This window comes from Bemisia tabaci, chromosome 7, assembly GCF_918797505.1.
Source record: "Bemisia tabaci chromosome 7, PGI_BMITA_v3".
Taxonomy (NCBI): Eukaryota; Metazoa; Arthropoda; class Insecta; order Hemiptera; family Aleyrodidae; genus Bemisia; species Bemisia tabaci.
In genome coordinates, this window is record NC_092799.1 from 12,492,449 (window position 1) to 12,508,716 (window position 16,268).

At 37.4% G+C, this 16,268-nt stretch overlaps 1 protein-coding gene across 2 annotated transcripts in view; it reads right to left on the reverse strand.

Annotated features, from left to right (window-relative positions):
- Positions 1–16,268, reverse strand: part of LOC109035280 (uncharacterized) — a 250,496-nt gene that overhangs the window by 14,638 nt on the left and 219,590 nt on the right. For both annotated transcript variants that reach the window (XM_072302795.1, XM_072302794.1), the window contains 11 exons: positions 10,564–10,851; positions 9,312–9,557; positions 7,864–8,028; positions 7,311–7,499; positions 5,931–6,059; positions 5,257–5,406; positions 3,585–3,902; positions 2,743–2,963; positions 1,976–2,309; positions 1,480–1,614; positions 1,004–1,149 (listed from right to left, as the gene is read on the reverse strand). In XM_072302795.1, coding sequence (XP_072158896.1) covers positions 1,004–1,149; positions 1,480–1,614; positions 1,976–2,309; positions 2,743–2,963; positions 3,585–3,902; positions 5,257–5,406; positions 5,931–6,059; positions 7,311–7,499; positions 7,864–8,028; positions 9,312–9,557; positions 10,564–10,851 — 2,321 coding nt within the window. The remainder of the gene's footprint in view (positions 1–1,003; positions 1,150–1,479; positions 1,615–1,975; positions 2,310–2,742; positions 2,964–3,584; positions 3,903–5,256; positions 5,407–5,930; positions 6,060–7,310; positions 7,500–7,863; positions 8,029–9,311; positions 9,558–10,563; positions 10,852–16,268) is intronic.

Genomic DNA, 16,268 nt, shown 5'->3' on the forward strand with positions numbered 1-16,268 from the left:
AAATCCTGCAACAACACAAGGCGTAGCGACTCTGCCTGTATTAGGACGGGCTTTTGATAGGATACCATTGAATTCATTTTACTTCCCAACGTCAAAAAATTACTTGAATCTGACCAAAGATATTTCTTTTTTGAACTTGCACTTATTTGTTTTGCATCGCAGGTACAAAAAATGCTTCACATTGCTTTTTCTTGCTATATCATAGTTTTCTAGTCTAGCAAAGCCACCTCCTTGTGTGAGTTTACACAGTCTTTCTTTTATTTTAAACAGACGGTTTCCATGATGTGAGGAAAAGGAAAGGATGAATCAGGAAGGATGGTAGAGAGGAGCTAATACAAACAAACTGTTGGTGCTTTTCGTAAAAAGAATATAAATCTGACTCATTGTCAGCTGAACCTGTTACAAGTAAAATCTGTAATAGCGTGGTTTCGCTAAAACAAAATCGACTTGTACACGGAGGAAAAGGCGCCTGTGTTTTCCCATCCAGCTGATGCACATTCGAAAAAAATTATGTTCGTGTACTGAACTGTTGGGAGGGAGATATTGTAACTTGAACCATTGGAGGTAACAATTCAGTCATATACATATCAATGGCCAAAGTGAAAAAGCACATATCTCAATTGCAGCGTTTCAAAATTTTTGTTCCTTTATATTTTTTCCAGGAGAAAAAAATCAACTTTAAGGCTTGAAATTGAAAAAAATATAGTCTGCTGATAGAGGAAAAATATTGAGTTTTCAAGAAATTACAGGAACTGGTTTGCAAAAGAAAAAATAAAGAGTGACAGAAAGTCTGCAACATCATACACGAAGATACGTTGTTTGCACTTGGGCCATCGATAAAAAACATGACACATTTTCAAGTAAATAACAGCAAATGCATGGTTTACTAAATGAAAGGATGAAGGTGACAGGGAGGAGGCTTTGAGAAAGGAAGAAAATAGATTTTAAAAATATCTCCGGCAAGACGAGATAATTAAGTTGATGGCATGAACTTGTTACGAACCTTTCTTCGACCAAAGCTTGAGCTGGTGAGATTTTGCTGGCATTTAATGACATGTTACAATAATCACATTCACTGATGATCAATCCGCACATATTGACCACATATCCAACCTCGGATCCTTTCTGGCTTACCTCTAGTGCTAATTTCTGCGAACATATACGTAAGTTAAAAATGTAAAAAGCACCTTTACAGAAATTTGAGGCAAAGATCATTAAAATCATGCAAAGATGAATTTCTAAAGAGTGAAAAATAGGACTAAATGTGAAGGTGCTTTCATGATACTTTCAATTAGAAGACATCAGTGGACCTGTAGAAAATGTCCATCATGGGAGATGTTCACTATTCAGAGAAGTCTCTTTTTCTTGGAAAAGTGAAATCCCCAAAAAATTTGTACAGAAACATTTTGAAAATCCAATCAATAAAACTTCACTTGATCAATATGAAATGTATTGATTCAAGGGTAGAGAGAAACCAACCTGATGCTCTTCCAAAATGTTGGTTAGGGTGGAATCACTAAAATCATTAAAAGTGGGAATGATGCTAAGTTCAGCTTCGATTTTGTCAAACCATTTCTTCAACGGAGTTATTTTCTCTTCCAGAATTTGCATATGCTGAAACAAAAATACGGCTAAATGAGATAGAGTGAAAAAAAAACGCATTTTAAAATTATATGCGTCGTTTGGCGCTAAATTGCGCCTAGCCTCTCTTGTGTTTTCGGTGTTGTCGGCTCTCCAAACTGCCATTTTAAATATGATCTGGGGGAGAGGTTAGGTGAATTTAATTGATGAGTGGTAAGGGTTAAGAAAAATATTGGTTCAATAATTGTGCATTATACACTGTTTCTAACAACTTCAGATTTTAAGGAGAGTAAAATTTTCTTGGTTTAATCTTAAAGAAAAATTTGTAATAGGAATGTAAAGGTCAAAATTACCCAGAAAAAATCAGAAATGAACTATTCAGCAAAAAACTTACACTAATTATTGATTTTAACTTCTTAGTTTTGGTGTCTGTCAAATCTTTAACCTTCTTCCAGTAATCTTCAATATTCGTCATTTTATTTGCCAATTCCTTAGACTTTGATTCAGCCAGCTTATCTGGATCCTGTTGTTCTAGATTGTCTTGCTCAGCAGCCAACAGATCAGCTCCATACTTCAGTAGCCACTTGATTTCTTGCTCTTTTATCACAACATGCTTCAGTAATTCCAAATCTAATTGCTGTAGCGCTTCATCTGCTTCGATGTACCCAGATGTTAGCTTCCCCAGTTTCACATCAAAGTTGTCTTTCCATTCAACGAACTTCGAATACCTGTTATGGGACAAACCAAATAATTCGTTCAAAGGAGAATATTCAAGGAGCAAAGGTAATTTCTTTCAACAGGGCAAATTCAATTTACAGTTGCTTGTTGGCTAGTTTTTACCAGACTCATTAAAATTTAATTTTGAAAAAGTGACAATATATTAATTTTTTCAATCTACTGATGCTGTTATGTTTAAATGTTATGGCAATTTACATAAAAATAATGGCACTTCCCGGATCAAAAAGAAACCAACAAAAATAAGGAGTCCATTGGCAGTCTTTTCCCTTTATTCACTCATTTTTTTCATTGCTATTGCATTCACAATGAGGGAGAAAAGAGAATTCCAGCTGACACTGACAGAGAAACTCAATTTTTAATATCATATTTTTGGAGCAAGAGATTTTTTAGGAAATTACAACAAAAATTGGGGAGGATGATTACCTTTGATTGAATACGTTGATTGATTCCAATTTATCACTAAGTTTACAGCATAGGACATCAATTTGATTGCTTAAATTTTCGTACTGTTGCAGGAAATGTTTGATCTTACGATTCAAGTCTTTCAAATCTGAGGGGTGGAATTTAGATTTCACTTCATCGCAAATCCTTTCTAAACTTCTAATTTTTTCCCGGATGGATTGAAGTTGATTTTGTTTTAGATCCTGAAACAACAGAGAAAAAAAGAACCTGATGATATCACAAGTGTGGAAAAACAATAAAAGCTCATGGAAAAGAGAGGACTCCCTAAAATCTTAAACATGTGAGTAATGTTATAATTTTTTAAAGTTGCTTTGTACTTTGCAGTAAAAGAGTGAAAAAACTGACTTGAAAAATGCAGAGGACGTCTAGTAACGGATTCAAACTTAAAACCAAGATATTTCTAGATAAAAACAAAATATCTAGTGGAGAAGGAATTAGGGATGAGCAAAGCAGGCTTTCCTAAAGACGAAGAAAATACAAAGAGAAACAAGGGCTTACTATGTTAAGAGCAGTTTGAAGCAGTAACACATATAAAAATGACATCCTCTTGCAAACAGAAACAACATATGGACGCCAGAATGTGCATGTATAAAGGGGGCTGTTAACACGGGGCCAAAAATTCTGAAAACGGCCAGAAACCGCGCTGTGCGGAATGAATGTTTACAATACCATAAATTGGGAGCGCGGGTAAAAATGCAAAACAAAGTTAAAATAAGACCTGAGCTCACTTCATATTTTGAAAGGACAAAAAAATTTGCACACTTCTAAAAAAATAAGTTAGTAAAAAGTATTCGTAAACATACCTGCAATGATTGTAATATTTTTGGCGCATCGATGGAAGAACAATTGTCAGCACTATTGATTTTGTTCATAACATCTGAGAATGAGAGCTGTATGTCCCTAACACCTTCGTCGAACATTTTCATTGAGCCTACAGTTCTTTCAAAAAAGCCTTCCCATGATTTTAGCATAGCTTCTGTGGTTTGGAGATCATCCGTGCACTCGCGATATTGGGCACGAATTGAAGATGAAACCGGCTCTTTGCAGCTTGGAAGTAATCTATCCAATTGCTCTTTCAATTTCTTGCATTTTTCATCACTAGATATTCTGCCTAATAATACCTGCATCAAGGAAAAAACAAGTCATTATTATTCCAAGAAGTCAGCACAAAATAACAAAACGTTTCATTTGAAGCATCTCAAAAAGCAGTAACATACATATTGAATTACGCATGTCTAGCCTTCACAGTGTGAGGCAGATTAAGAGACACATTATTTCTTAATTAACATTGTATGCACCTTGCTTCGCAAACCCTTTCTTTTCCCAAGCTTTATTGGTCTAAATTTATGAACACTTCACAATGCTATGTAACAGAAAATGTTTCCAATATATAGAATACTTCTGTTTATGATTTTCACCTTGAACTACACTATAGAGTTTACACTATCAGTATTAGGCTGGAAAATATAATAACTGCATTTACAAGTTTCTTCATAAGAGACAGTACGGACTGAAAGATACTTTGATTAGAAAAGAGAAGATTAGCACTCCCAAAGTAGTTTTGAAACTAAAAGATTACCTCTGCTTCGGAGATGGGAGGATGCAAATGAGTAAACAACTGATATGACTCAACATTGGAAGAATGAGTTCTTCTGAGCTGATAAGCTATCAGGGATTCATAATTGATAAAACTGCAGTTCTCTCCCACATTACTTGAGATGAGATAGTGAAAGAAGACCAACTTTGTTCCTCCTGAATGATTTTTTACCCCCTTTCTGCATGCTAATTGAGAGATAACTCTGTCCCACTGCTCTATTTTTTTTAGCTCATACATTTGAGCATCAAATTCGGCTGGACTGCTAAATTGCTCTATGATAAGGAGTTTCATGATATTACAAAGGACTAGAGATTGCACTTTTGGAAAAACCATCCAGAGATTATGGCGCACATTAAATAAGTTTCAATCCCCCCCCCCTCCTTTCTTTCTCAAACCACACTTGCAATGCAACTTAAAATACTTTCTTGGTGATTATGTTGCGCTGGACAGATCACTCTTCCAATTTCCGTAACTGTACTTAAAATCCTAAGTATCTAGCGACTTGATTGTTGAAATTCAAGACGACATGAGAAGACATCGAAAATTGATCTATTACACGGCACAGATAGACAGATGTACAGTTTTCTCCTGTCGAGAAAGCACAATAATATTTCAACGATCCGACTGCATAGGAAGAATCCCTAGTTTTCTGCTTAAAAGGCATCTGTGATGCAGACATCGACCTTTTCCCCCTAGCCAGTGCAATGTAATATCTTGATCGCCCAACAAACAGTTAGACGGCAAATCGTTATTTAAAGATTTTTAATTTTTAACTTCCTGAAGCATACTTTCCAAATAAAACAAATTAGTTGTTTTCGTCTCTTCTTTCACCCTTTCTCCTCTTCCTTTCACGAGAAATATTAAACATTCGAACTTACTTTAATCTCCTTGAGAGTTGTCTCCAGGTGTCTTCGACGAATGAAGTCAAGCTTCAGTCTGCGTTTGTCATCTTCTATACACTTAAGCCAGGCAGAAAAAACAGAATATTCATGCCGATACTTTCTCCACAAGTCCAACTGTTCTTTAACCTGGCAGAATAAAAGAATAAAAAAACAACTAAGAATGTTGAGAGCACCACCTTCCTTTTCCCTTTCACAAAAAATAATAAGAGACAGTATGAAAATCTTTCTTGTATTTACCGCACAACGTAAAAATTTTTATGATCCCCACTCTGTTGAATAAAATTGAAGAGACCGTCTTGCACATTTTGGACAAATGTATTAACATTCTGTGAAATATAAATTGAGGACTTCTTTTCGACAACAGATCATACTAGGGAAAATTAATACATGCATCACTTTTCTACAATACATTTATATCTATGCTGATGGGCTGATTTTATGCTTTGCCTAAAATTGATAGGTTTAGTGTGGCACACCCTGGCCTTCTACGCCTGCGCAAGCCTGAGCTGAAATAACTGTCTAGACATATTATGGAATCTGGGCAGGGACAGGTTTTTAAAAAACCTTTGAATTCCTTTTCAACACAGAATATGAACAAATGAAAATCCGAGAGTTTGCATTAATATGTGTATTAGATCAATTGAACATACCTGATTATGTTTTTCGAGGATACACAACAACAAACTGTTCATTTTTTCTACAACTGATGGTTCCAGTGCTAGTTTGTTTAAGTTTTGAAGGATCACCGATCGCTGCGAATTCAATACATGTGAATGCACCTGTCAATCATCAAACAAGGGGAATATTAAAATAATTTTTGGACAAAACAAAAATAAATTTTGAATAACACTCGCACTTGACCTTCAAGAACAAAGAATTTAATTCTGAGAATTGATACAATTTATTTCCGGAATTGATTCCGGAGGATGTCCAGATATGGCCTTCACTTGTGAATACTGATGACTATTAATGCAACACCACATATTTCTATAACGGTGTTTCAAAATCTTCACTCTTAGTTTATTTTTTCTAAGAAGAAAAAGGCAACTTAATAGCTTGAAATTTATACAGAATATTCCACTAACGGAGAGGAAAAATCAAGAGAGTTTTCAAGAAAATAAGTTGCCTAGTTTTTCAAGGAAAAAGTAAAGTACAACTGGAAGTCAAAAATGTCACAAACGGAGATACAAAGTCTTGCACTTAAGCCATTGATATCTAAGTACATGATGAAGAAACCCATTAGAAATTAATTCGACATAATAACCTATTCTTAAATATTATAATTTAACCCTTTTTTTATTGAATAAGGCACCATTAGATGTGCAGACAGGCGATGCTATTTTCTTACCGTTTCATCAAAAGCTTCACTTTATTGGTTTTTTTTTAAAAAATGATTAAAGAGGATGGCAACCTTAAAAACAAGTTTGACTACATCGACAAAGAAAAAGGTGCAATGAACAATGCCAAAATCTGTTGGCGAATATCTGCATTCGTTGAGCCTCTATAGTGAAAAACCAGCTGAGCGCGTGACGTCATGAGCTCCGTCTTACAATTCGCAGTTTGCACTCAGCATACTGTCTCTGGTGTCAAGTGGCCGATGCGTGTTCGCAACAAGTTATTAGTTTGCCCCAATCTCACTCGTTCCTGGCCGACTCTTTTTTCTTTGCTTAGGTGTGACTATTAAGGCAACTTCGCGGCGCCAGACAGCGAACACACCAAACTTCGAGTTGTGTGCGTGTGAACTGCAGTTGCACTGGGGACGCATAATGGTACCAGTCAGACTTACAATCTTTCATATCTCTGCCAAATTTGCGAATTTTTCATTCCAAAACAGAGCCATTTTGCTTCTTATACCTTCCTGCTTCAATTTTTAATACTATCTCATTTTCGATTTTAGGGTTGCTGTCCACTGTAACTTAGATTGATAGAAGGAAATTCTATTTTCCCTGAGAAACCTCTTTTCATACTTCTTTAGATTTAAGTGATATTGACTTAGAGAATATAGCATTATTGAAAAGAGAAAGATTTACCTTGCATAAGTGTTGATAATTGAGGAGAGAGGCCTCATCGCAAGGGAGAGGAGAGGTCAAAAATTGCTCCACTCGATTTCGGTAATCCGAGCATAATTCCAGCACAGACGCACTGGCTTCACTTTGCACTAATTTTGAGGACAGCTGTTGGTACTCTTGGAATGCAATAGAAAACACATCTTTGAACTCCTGAAATGAGGAAAAAGATATGTATTCATTCCATTTATTTCCTATTTATTTATTTATTTATTTATTTATGTACTTGGTTGTTTAAACATGGTGCGAGAGAAAAAAGTTTTTGATCAGAGAAAAAGGGGAGAGATTAGACAAAAATGGTGAAAAAAAAGGAAAAAGAAAAGGAAAGAAAATTAGAATGCATTTTAATGAATTTGATTTATTTATTTAAACTTGCTCAAAATTATATTTCCTTTTTCCGTGAGAAAAAAAAGGGAGGTGAATAAAGAAAATAAGGAATTTCATGAAAATAAAGTAAATGAGTGATTTGGAAACTGAATAAATTAATAAAGAGATGCTGATTTTCATGAATACCTACCTCCAAAACTTCCATTGTGGATGGTACTTGTTCGCTATAACCTAGGGTAAATAATTTAGAACGCTTTGATTCAATCACATCCATTTGACTGGAAACCTCGCCTAGATGAATAATATGGTCGCCAAGTTCATTGAGATCACCTTTTTCACCACTGGCTGCGACTTTCTACAAACATGAATAATTGAACTGAATGAGAAATAAAGTTCAAACACAATTTCTAATTTTCACTACTTTCGTAGAAATTCAACGAAAGGTGAGACAGACATTGCTCTCAGTAATTAAAAACTTGATTTTTAAATTAAATAAAATCACAAAAATTCCACAGATACTCAGTGTTACATCCATCTAAAGGTAAAAGTGGGGATATAGAGGTTAAATATTTGATTTAAATCGACAGATGGTCAAGAGCAAAGGACATACTGTGTTACTTGGTGGAGGGAGGGGGGATAAGAAATAAATGTTTGACAATGGCTTTGAAAAGAATGGATTTTAATTAATTTCAAACTGCTGCTTCACAGTGAGGAAGATACTATCTGAGCAAGGCTACTGAACTAAGTTTGTTTCCAAGGCATAAGTTACATTAGAACTTTGGATGGAGGGCTTGCAGTACTAATTGACAACACTCTGTCAGGCATGAAAGCTTTCAGACAACTTTTTATGCCTTTTCATCATGAAATTGCAGCTCATAACGAAATCACAGGAAGTAACAATTTAACTAATCTTTATTTCGTTCTATTCTGCCTCAGAAGTGACTAAAGCTGGCCAAACTTTTCTGGTTCAATTATAGTTCCAAGCTGACGTTCTGATGAAAGGGACAGATGAAGGAAGCTGTCATGAGCATAAAACATCAGCAACGATTAAGAGTAAAAGTTCAACCGTCAATTTGTACTGTCTTTTGCTGAAATGTGCGAGTGGTTATTCCCTTCAGTGCTACATTCTTCTGTTGCTTTCATTAGTAGTTCGAAAATTAGTGGTTAATAATTTTATTTTCAAGGATTCAATTTTTATCTTTAAATACTAATTCTTATCGTATCTTTTAGTTAGTTGTTCAGCTGTATGTTGAGAATTTTTCTGATACCATGACAAAATATCTACTCGTTTCCTGCACAAATTGCTCAACAGCTAACAGGAGGGTAACTTCAAAGGGTAGAAAAGTAAACCCAAAAAATGTAAAATCCTACGATTGAGCCCCTCATTAAAAACTCAATTGAAAATTTCTAAGAAAAAATACTTGGTGAAAGCGTGACAACTTTTTCCAAATTTTAAACGCAAACAGCATGTATGTATGTACATAATGTATCATTTTTTTAACATGATACTGCTATTTTTCCAAAAAAATTTAGGCATCTAGAGACTGGTTATCATGATCTCTTCATAAGGTGTTTTTTGAGCAGCCGGAAAAAATAAGACCACCTTGTGTTGATTCATTTTCATTAAGTGCAACAAACCTGTTTGATACTCTCCAGAGAACTCTTTGTTTCATTCAACTGGTTGTTGAGTTCTTCCTTTGCCTTCGTTGCCTCAGTTAGAGTTATGAGAGTGCTATGAACTTTGGTCAATTTTTCTGTCAGACTGGCTATGTCACTTTTCAATAACGCAGGATTCGACGAACCAATATCCTCAGCTATTTCATCGTTCATTTTTGTCAACTTTTCAACAATCATTTGATATTCAGAATATTCCTTTTCATAATCCTATGTACAACAAAACAATGAAAAAAAAAACAACGACATCAATTAGATTTTTTAATATAAGAAGAGGGCAATAGAGAAAAATTACCAGTGTATCAAAATAACTTTATGCATCTAATTTAGACGACTTATAATACAATCTCATCATGAATGATCTGTTCCCGAAAATTTTGGTGGCTAGAGCAGATCGAATTGATGGTTTCCATTCATTTTTTACACTAATCCTGTTGTTCAAACAAGGGACTCGCAAAAGTCCAAGCCAAATTTTATCGTAATTCTGAAAGGAAGTCAACGGATTGAAGAGCAAACAAAGGCAAAGACAATTACTTTCGAATTAAAAACGATTGAAATGCTAATCAGCATAACTGATCATTATTCAAATTGATTCAGCAATGCCTCTATATTTGATTGAGGTCTGGGCTTCGGTTGATGATATGCAGCATACTAATGACTTTCTTAGCTGGAGGCGTGCAACTAAAAAAATCTATCACTTCACTGGTAAATACAGCAATAGTATCGATGGACTATAATCGAAAAATGCATATGTTGTTTCATCATTGTTCTATCATGCTTTATTTTTCAAAGGAAGACCAAACAACAGTTTCTCCCAAATTTCTGTAAATTATCTTCACTCATTCTATAAAAAAAAAGTACACAAAATTTTAAAAAAAAAATTGGATTGAAAGGAAACTTGAGATGCGCATTTTTCACATTCAGCCAACCAAATTTTGATTCTTCCAGTTGTTATAAGTAATCTTGGCCTACAGTCTTTTTCCAAAAATTAACGATTAGACCAAGCAGGATAATGCTAAATTCGATGTTCATTTGAATTATCTGATATTCAATCACCCATACAGAGAGACATCCTGATCAATCCATAGAGAGAACCAAATAAGAAAATAAATTAAAAGATAGAAATAATGTAAATTAATACAGATTTAGAGATGAGAAGAAAAAACGGGAATAAATAAAAAAAATGTATTTTTTATGTAAAGCAAAAGAACCCTACCGGGGGTGATTCTTTCAAAGAAGCAGCATCGTTTAAAACAGTGTCACACCATTTATTGGTTTGATCATACATAGCTCTGAGGGCTGTCCAAGTTTCTGCTGCATGGTTGTACTTGCGAACTACGGTGGCTGCTGATTCCAAAGCATTATTCCAATCAGCAATTGCTGAGTTCGTCAAGTCATCTATTCGTTCCCTGATCTTTGAGTTTTTCTTTTCTTTTAGCTTCTCTGAGATTGCTGATAGTTCGCAGATAAGTTTAGCGCCTTCCTCTTGTTTTCCCACAGCCTCCTGCACACACACACACACACAAACAAATTATAATTGACACTATATTTCTGAATAAAAAAGCTGCAGCTTTATAAATCAATCAAAACCAAGGAGGACAGAAAAATATTAAAGATACAATGAATTTTTTTTAAAGAAAAAAAAGAACGATGCTTACATTTGGACGTACTCATGCTAAGAAGAACTATGTTGCACGCAATCCCAATGTAAACAATTCCTTTAAGCATAAATACATCCATTTGGTAATTTTTTATGACGAAATTGACTCAAATTACAAATTAGATGCTTCAACAATTTTCCGGACCAGCCCCTTCCTTCCCCCTTCCGCCTCGAGGTGTCTGGATTCGCCTGTGGAAATGCTGCTATTCTGCCGTGCTAAGGAAGAACGCCGTATGAACATTCGAGAGTTGCCGAATTTCCTTGCCAAAATTCCACACAAAATGTTATTCCTGGGAAAAGTTAGGAATATTTTTCCTCGAAATTTTCAGGAGCTTCGGGCGAAATTGCGAACAAAATTATCTAAAAATTGGAAGAGAAATATTCACGAGTTTACCAGGAAATTCGTGTTTCATGAAAGAAAATTCGGCAGCGCCTGAAGGTTCATACGGCAGTTTTCCGTAGCACGGCAGTACTGCACAGAAGATTTATCAAAGTCTGACAACGTGGGGTTCTGGTCTGTGAGCACGTGAAGCGCAAACTGGATGGCGCAGGGCGCGCTTTTTAAAAGTGCACACTCTACTCACGTCGCATCTCGGTATTTCACTGCCTTGAGTAATAACGGGCACGCAGTGCAACGGCCGTGGAGTGATGCCATGATATGACGCAAGAGTTCTTTGGCACACTAATTAAATTCACTGATGTTGGATCTCGATTTGAAACTCGCCAGAGCGTGAATCGATCCAAACAGACGCGAACCGAAAAAGCTCCAAATTGATATGAAACTAGTGCGGGGGTAGGAGCACGTTTCAGAATCGCTCGCGAGCAAACGGAGGCATAATTGGACTGCATTTTGCAATTTGGAGCTAAAAATTCTAACTCATCTGAAAAAACACCTATGTGCATAGGAAAACTAATGGCACATACGTCGTTTTTAAACCGGGCTAGAATGTATAGTTCCAAATTGCAAAATGTAGTCCCATTCGGAAGAGCGTGGAAAGTTGCTTTAAAGTTATCAGGGTGTCTACTAGTTATGAAAAACCAAAATCGAGGACTTTCGAGGACTTTTAGGGGAGTTTTTCAAGAAAATCGGGGACTTTTTCCCCCGAAATAGTGAGAGAAACTGAGCTAGTTAGAGCGTTAAAAGGCTTATTTTATACGACTAATTTTACAAATAATGTTGAACCGATAAAAACGTACGAAAAACCAGGCAACACTTCAGTTCTTTTTTATTCCTGGGTTATATCAAGCCGCCGCGGCTATCGGGAAAATTAGAAAATGCCGGTGTAACACTTCAGTTCTTTTTTATTCCTGGGTTATATCAAGCCGCCGCGGCTATCGGGAAAATTAGAAAATGCCGGTGTATGGGACGATTTTCGTCATTTTTTGAGGACCTGAACAAGAAAATTGGGGACTTTCGGGGATCTTGGGGACACCCTTCCAAAATCGAGGATAATCGGGGACATTGGGGACTTTTGGGAACCGGTAGACACCCTGATTATAGGTCGTTTTAAATGTATTAAAGCTATGGTTTAAAACTCCGTTTCGGAGATTACATAAAATTCTGTGCTGATCCTAGGGATACAGTAACCGAGATAAGTGGTTTGGGAGTTTCGCCGTTGATATGGACGTATTTATGCTAAAAGGAACTATGTGCATAGGTTTTACATGCAACATAGTTCCTTTTAGTGTAAATATGGTCGTATGAGCTGTTTAAGAAATGACTATGACTCCGAGCCTTAACCATCAAAGCAAGATTCTGGGGCGTGTGTAAGAGAACTGACCTATTCTGCCGTGCTAAGGAAAAACGCCGTTTGAACATTTGACAGTTGCCAAATTTTCTTCGATAAAATGTTCATTTTTGAAGAACATTCTGAATAATTTTCCTTGAAATTTTCAGAATCTTTAGGTGAAATTGCGATCAAAATTATCTGAAAAATTGGACGTATTTATGCGAAAAGGCGCTAAACGCCATTTCCAAACTTCTCAGTAAAGCAAGTTTGACTAAAACAATTGGCGTTTCCGTACTAATGGACCGATTTTGGTTTACTTTAGCTTGTTTGAAAGCTGAAGAATTCCTCTAATTACGTACGTTGCCAAAATTAGGAAAAAATGCATAGTAAGCGAGATATAGGGGATTTTTGCACGTAGGTCCATTTGATTTAATGCGCTAACCCGGATTCCGAATTAAATCAAAAGGCGCTATCTCCACTAGAATCACTTGATTGATGCGCGCGCGGCGAAGCTTGGTGGAAACTTGGTGAAATATGGTACCGGGGGGTATTTTTGGACGGGAAAGTCGAATTTCGGGTCAAATTTTGAAAATTCAGAAATCCAAGATGGCGGACATGGCCTAAAATGCTATCTCGGCCCCTATCCAGCCGATCTTGGTGAAACTTGGTAGCAGGGGGTATTTTCGGACGGGAAATTCGAATTTCGGGTCAAATTTTGAAAATTCAGAAATCCAAGATGGCGGACATGGCCTAAAATGCTATCTCGGCCCCTGTCCAGCCGATCTTGGTGAAACTTGGTATCAGGGGGTATTTTCGCATGGGAAACTCGAATTTCGGGTCAAATTTTGAAAATTCAGAAATCCAAGATGGCGGACATGGCCTAAAATGCTATCTCGGCCCCTATCCAGCCGATCTTGGTGAAACTTGGTATCGGGGAGTATTTTCGGACGGGAAACTCGAATTTCGGGTCAAATTTTGAAAATTCAGAAATCCAAGATGGCAGACATGGCCTAAAATGCTATCTCGGCCCCTATCCAGCCGATCTTGGTGAAACTTGGTATCGGGGAGTATTTTCGGACGGGAAACTCGAATTTCGGGTCAAATTTTGAAAATTCAGAAATCCAAGATGGCGGATGTGGCTTAAAATGATATCTATTTCTTAAACAAACGCACTACACGTCTAGAATGGCCGCCAATGAACCTGCGTAAAGCGCACGGGCCAGGTTGTGAAGGCCGGAGGTGGTGGGAGCCCAAATATACCTACCTAACCTCAATCTGCTTTCCCGCTGCATCTTGCCAATGTGGATGAGATGTGGAAATTTCCACGTTTGTAAACTTTAAATATATGGCACTCTACACAGAGAAAAAAACTCGTGCGTGGGACCTGAAGTTTGGGTCATATGGATCTCTGAAGTTTTCGGATTGAGCATCTGAACACTTTAGGTCTAGCTGTCGAGGTTCGGATCACACATCTGAAACTTCAGTTCTTACGTCTGAAGTCTTCAGGTGTGAGAACCGAAGTTTTTCGGATGTGAGAACCGAAATTTTCGGATGTGAAAACCGAAGTACTTTAGATGTAAGAACTGAAGTTTCAGATGTGTGATCAAAACCTCAGCAGCTGGACCGAAAGTGTTCAGATGCTCAATCCGAAAACTTCACAGATCCATATGACCTAAACTTCGGGTCCCACGCACGAAGTTTTTTTCTCCGTGTACGTTCACAATACACCGCCTCGTCGAGGTGCGTGGTTTACCTAGCAGCGTCGGATCGTGAATTCCCTTCATGTGCTGATTACCTATGTTAAAATTTTCGTATCTAAATAAAACAGTTTCTGTTGTCATTTTGAGCCCCTAATACCGAACTTCACACAAACGATTCAGGCATTGAGCTATTGTTGAAGGCCGCATCCGCCATATCGGAGTTTAAAGTTTTAACAATGAGGTTATTCAGTAATTTTTAATTTTTGCATTTTTTTGGAGGATTGAGTACGCACGGTTCGCTGGAATTTTCTCCGATTTTTGAAACATTATTAACCCATGGAAAACAAGTTCGAAGTTGCGTATTCTGAGCTCCCATTTAAACTCGCGTCTCCGAGGAAGTCAAGATGGGGCCTGACGAACCCCTAGGTGACGGTCACGCTTTTGACCACGTAATCCTTCCAGCGCGCTCTTAATACTCATGAATTTCTAAATACTGTTCCGATTCCAATAAAGTACCTAACAGTGATTTTAATGAAAATTAAGTGATTCCGATGGGTTCGTTAATTTGTTCGCTCGTTAAAAGCCCCTTGTCCATGTCAGTGCACACTGACATCGATCGAGCCAGAGGGAACGCACGGTCGATATGTGACCGTCACTCAGGGGACGACATCTGGGATTTTTTGGCGATGCGCGTTTAAATAGGAGATAACATTTTAGGCCACATCCGCCATCTTGAATTTATGAAATTTTAAAATTTGACCCGAAATTCAAGTTTCCCGTCCGAAAATACCCCCTGATACCAAGTTTCACCAAGATCAGCTGGACAGGGGCCGAGATAGCATTTTAGGCCATGTCCGCCATCTTGGATTTCTGAATTTTCAAAATTTGACCCGAAATTCGAGTTTCCCGTCCAAAAATACCCCCCGGTATTAAATTTCACCAAGTTTCCACCAAGCTTCGCCGCGCGCGCGTCAATCAAGTGGAGATAGCGCCTTTTGATTTAATTCGGAATCCGGGTTAGCGCATTAAATCAAAGGGAATTACATATAGTTCCTTTTGATTTTATTCGTAATCGCTGATTCCCTGTTTTGCGATTTTTCAGGGGCTGTTTCCAGGGGATGAAATTAGTATTTTGGGGGCATATTTACGTGTGAGAGCAGCCTATTACATGGAGAATCCAGATCCGTTAAAAACTGAAATTTGGAAATTTGGCGCTTAGTTCCCTTTCGTATAAATACGTCCAATTGGGAGGAAAATATTCATAAGTTTACCAGGGAATCCGCGTTTTATCAAAAGAAATTTGGCAACGCCTGAAGGTTCATACGGCGTTTTTCCTTAAGCCCTGGATAGACGATCAAATTCCCGAACCAATTCCGATCAAAGTAGCATCAAAGTGTCGGGAGTCATCAGTCTTAAACTCATTAATATTCTTAATTTTAAAATGAAAACTTGGCAGAAATGTTTCCTGTGGCAGGAAATAATGAATGGTGGCTAGTGGCACTCCATTCTGATCTTACTTTGAACAAATTAGTGCGGCCCGTCAAAATTTGATGGTAGATGGTGACTATCAGTCATCAGCATGTCTACTTTGATCGGAATTGGTTCGGAATTTGATCGTCTATCCAGGGCTTTAGCACGGCAGTATTCTGCGACGGATTGAAAATCGATGGAGGCGCTAGCCCGTTATCACAAAGTACCATCGCTGAAATCAATGGAGTGCCGGAGTGCGTGCTCGGATGCGATGCGGCGTGAATTCTCGCGATGAGGAGGAACGCGAGTGCACTGCTCGTATTGATAACGCATCTGGAGTGACCTATTTATGACCCGCGTT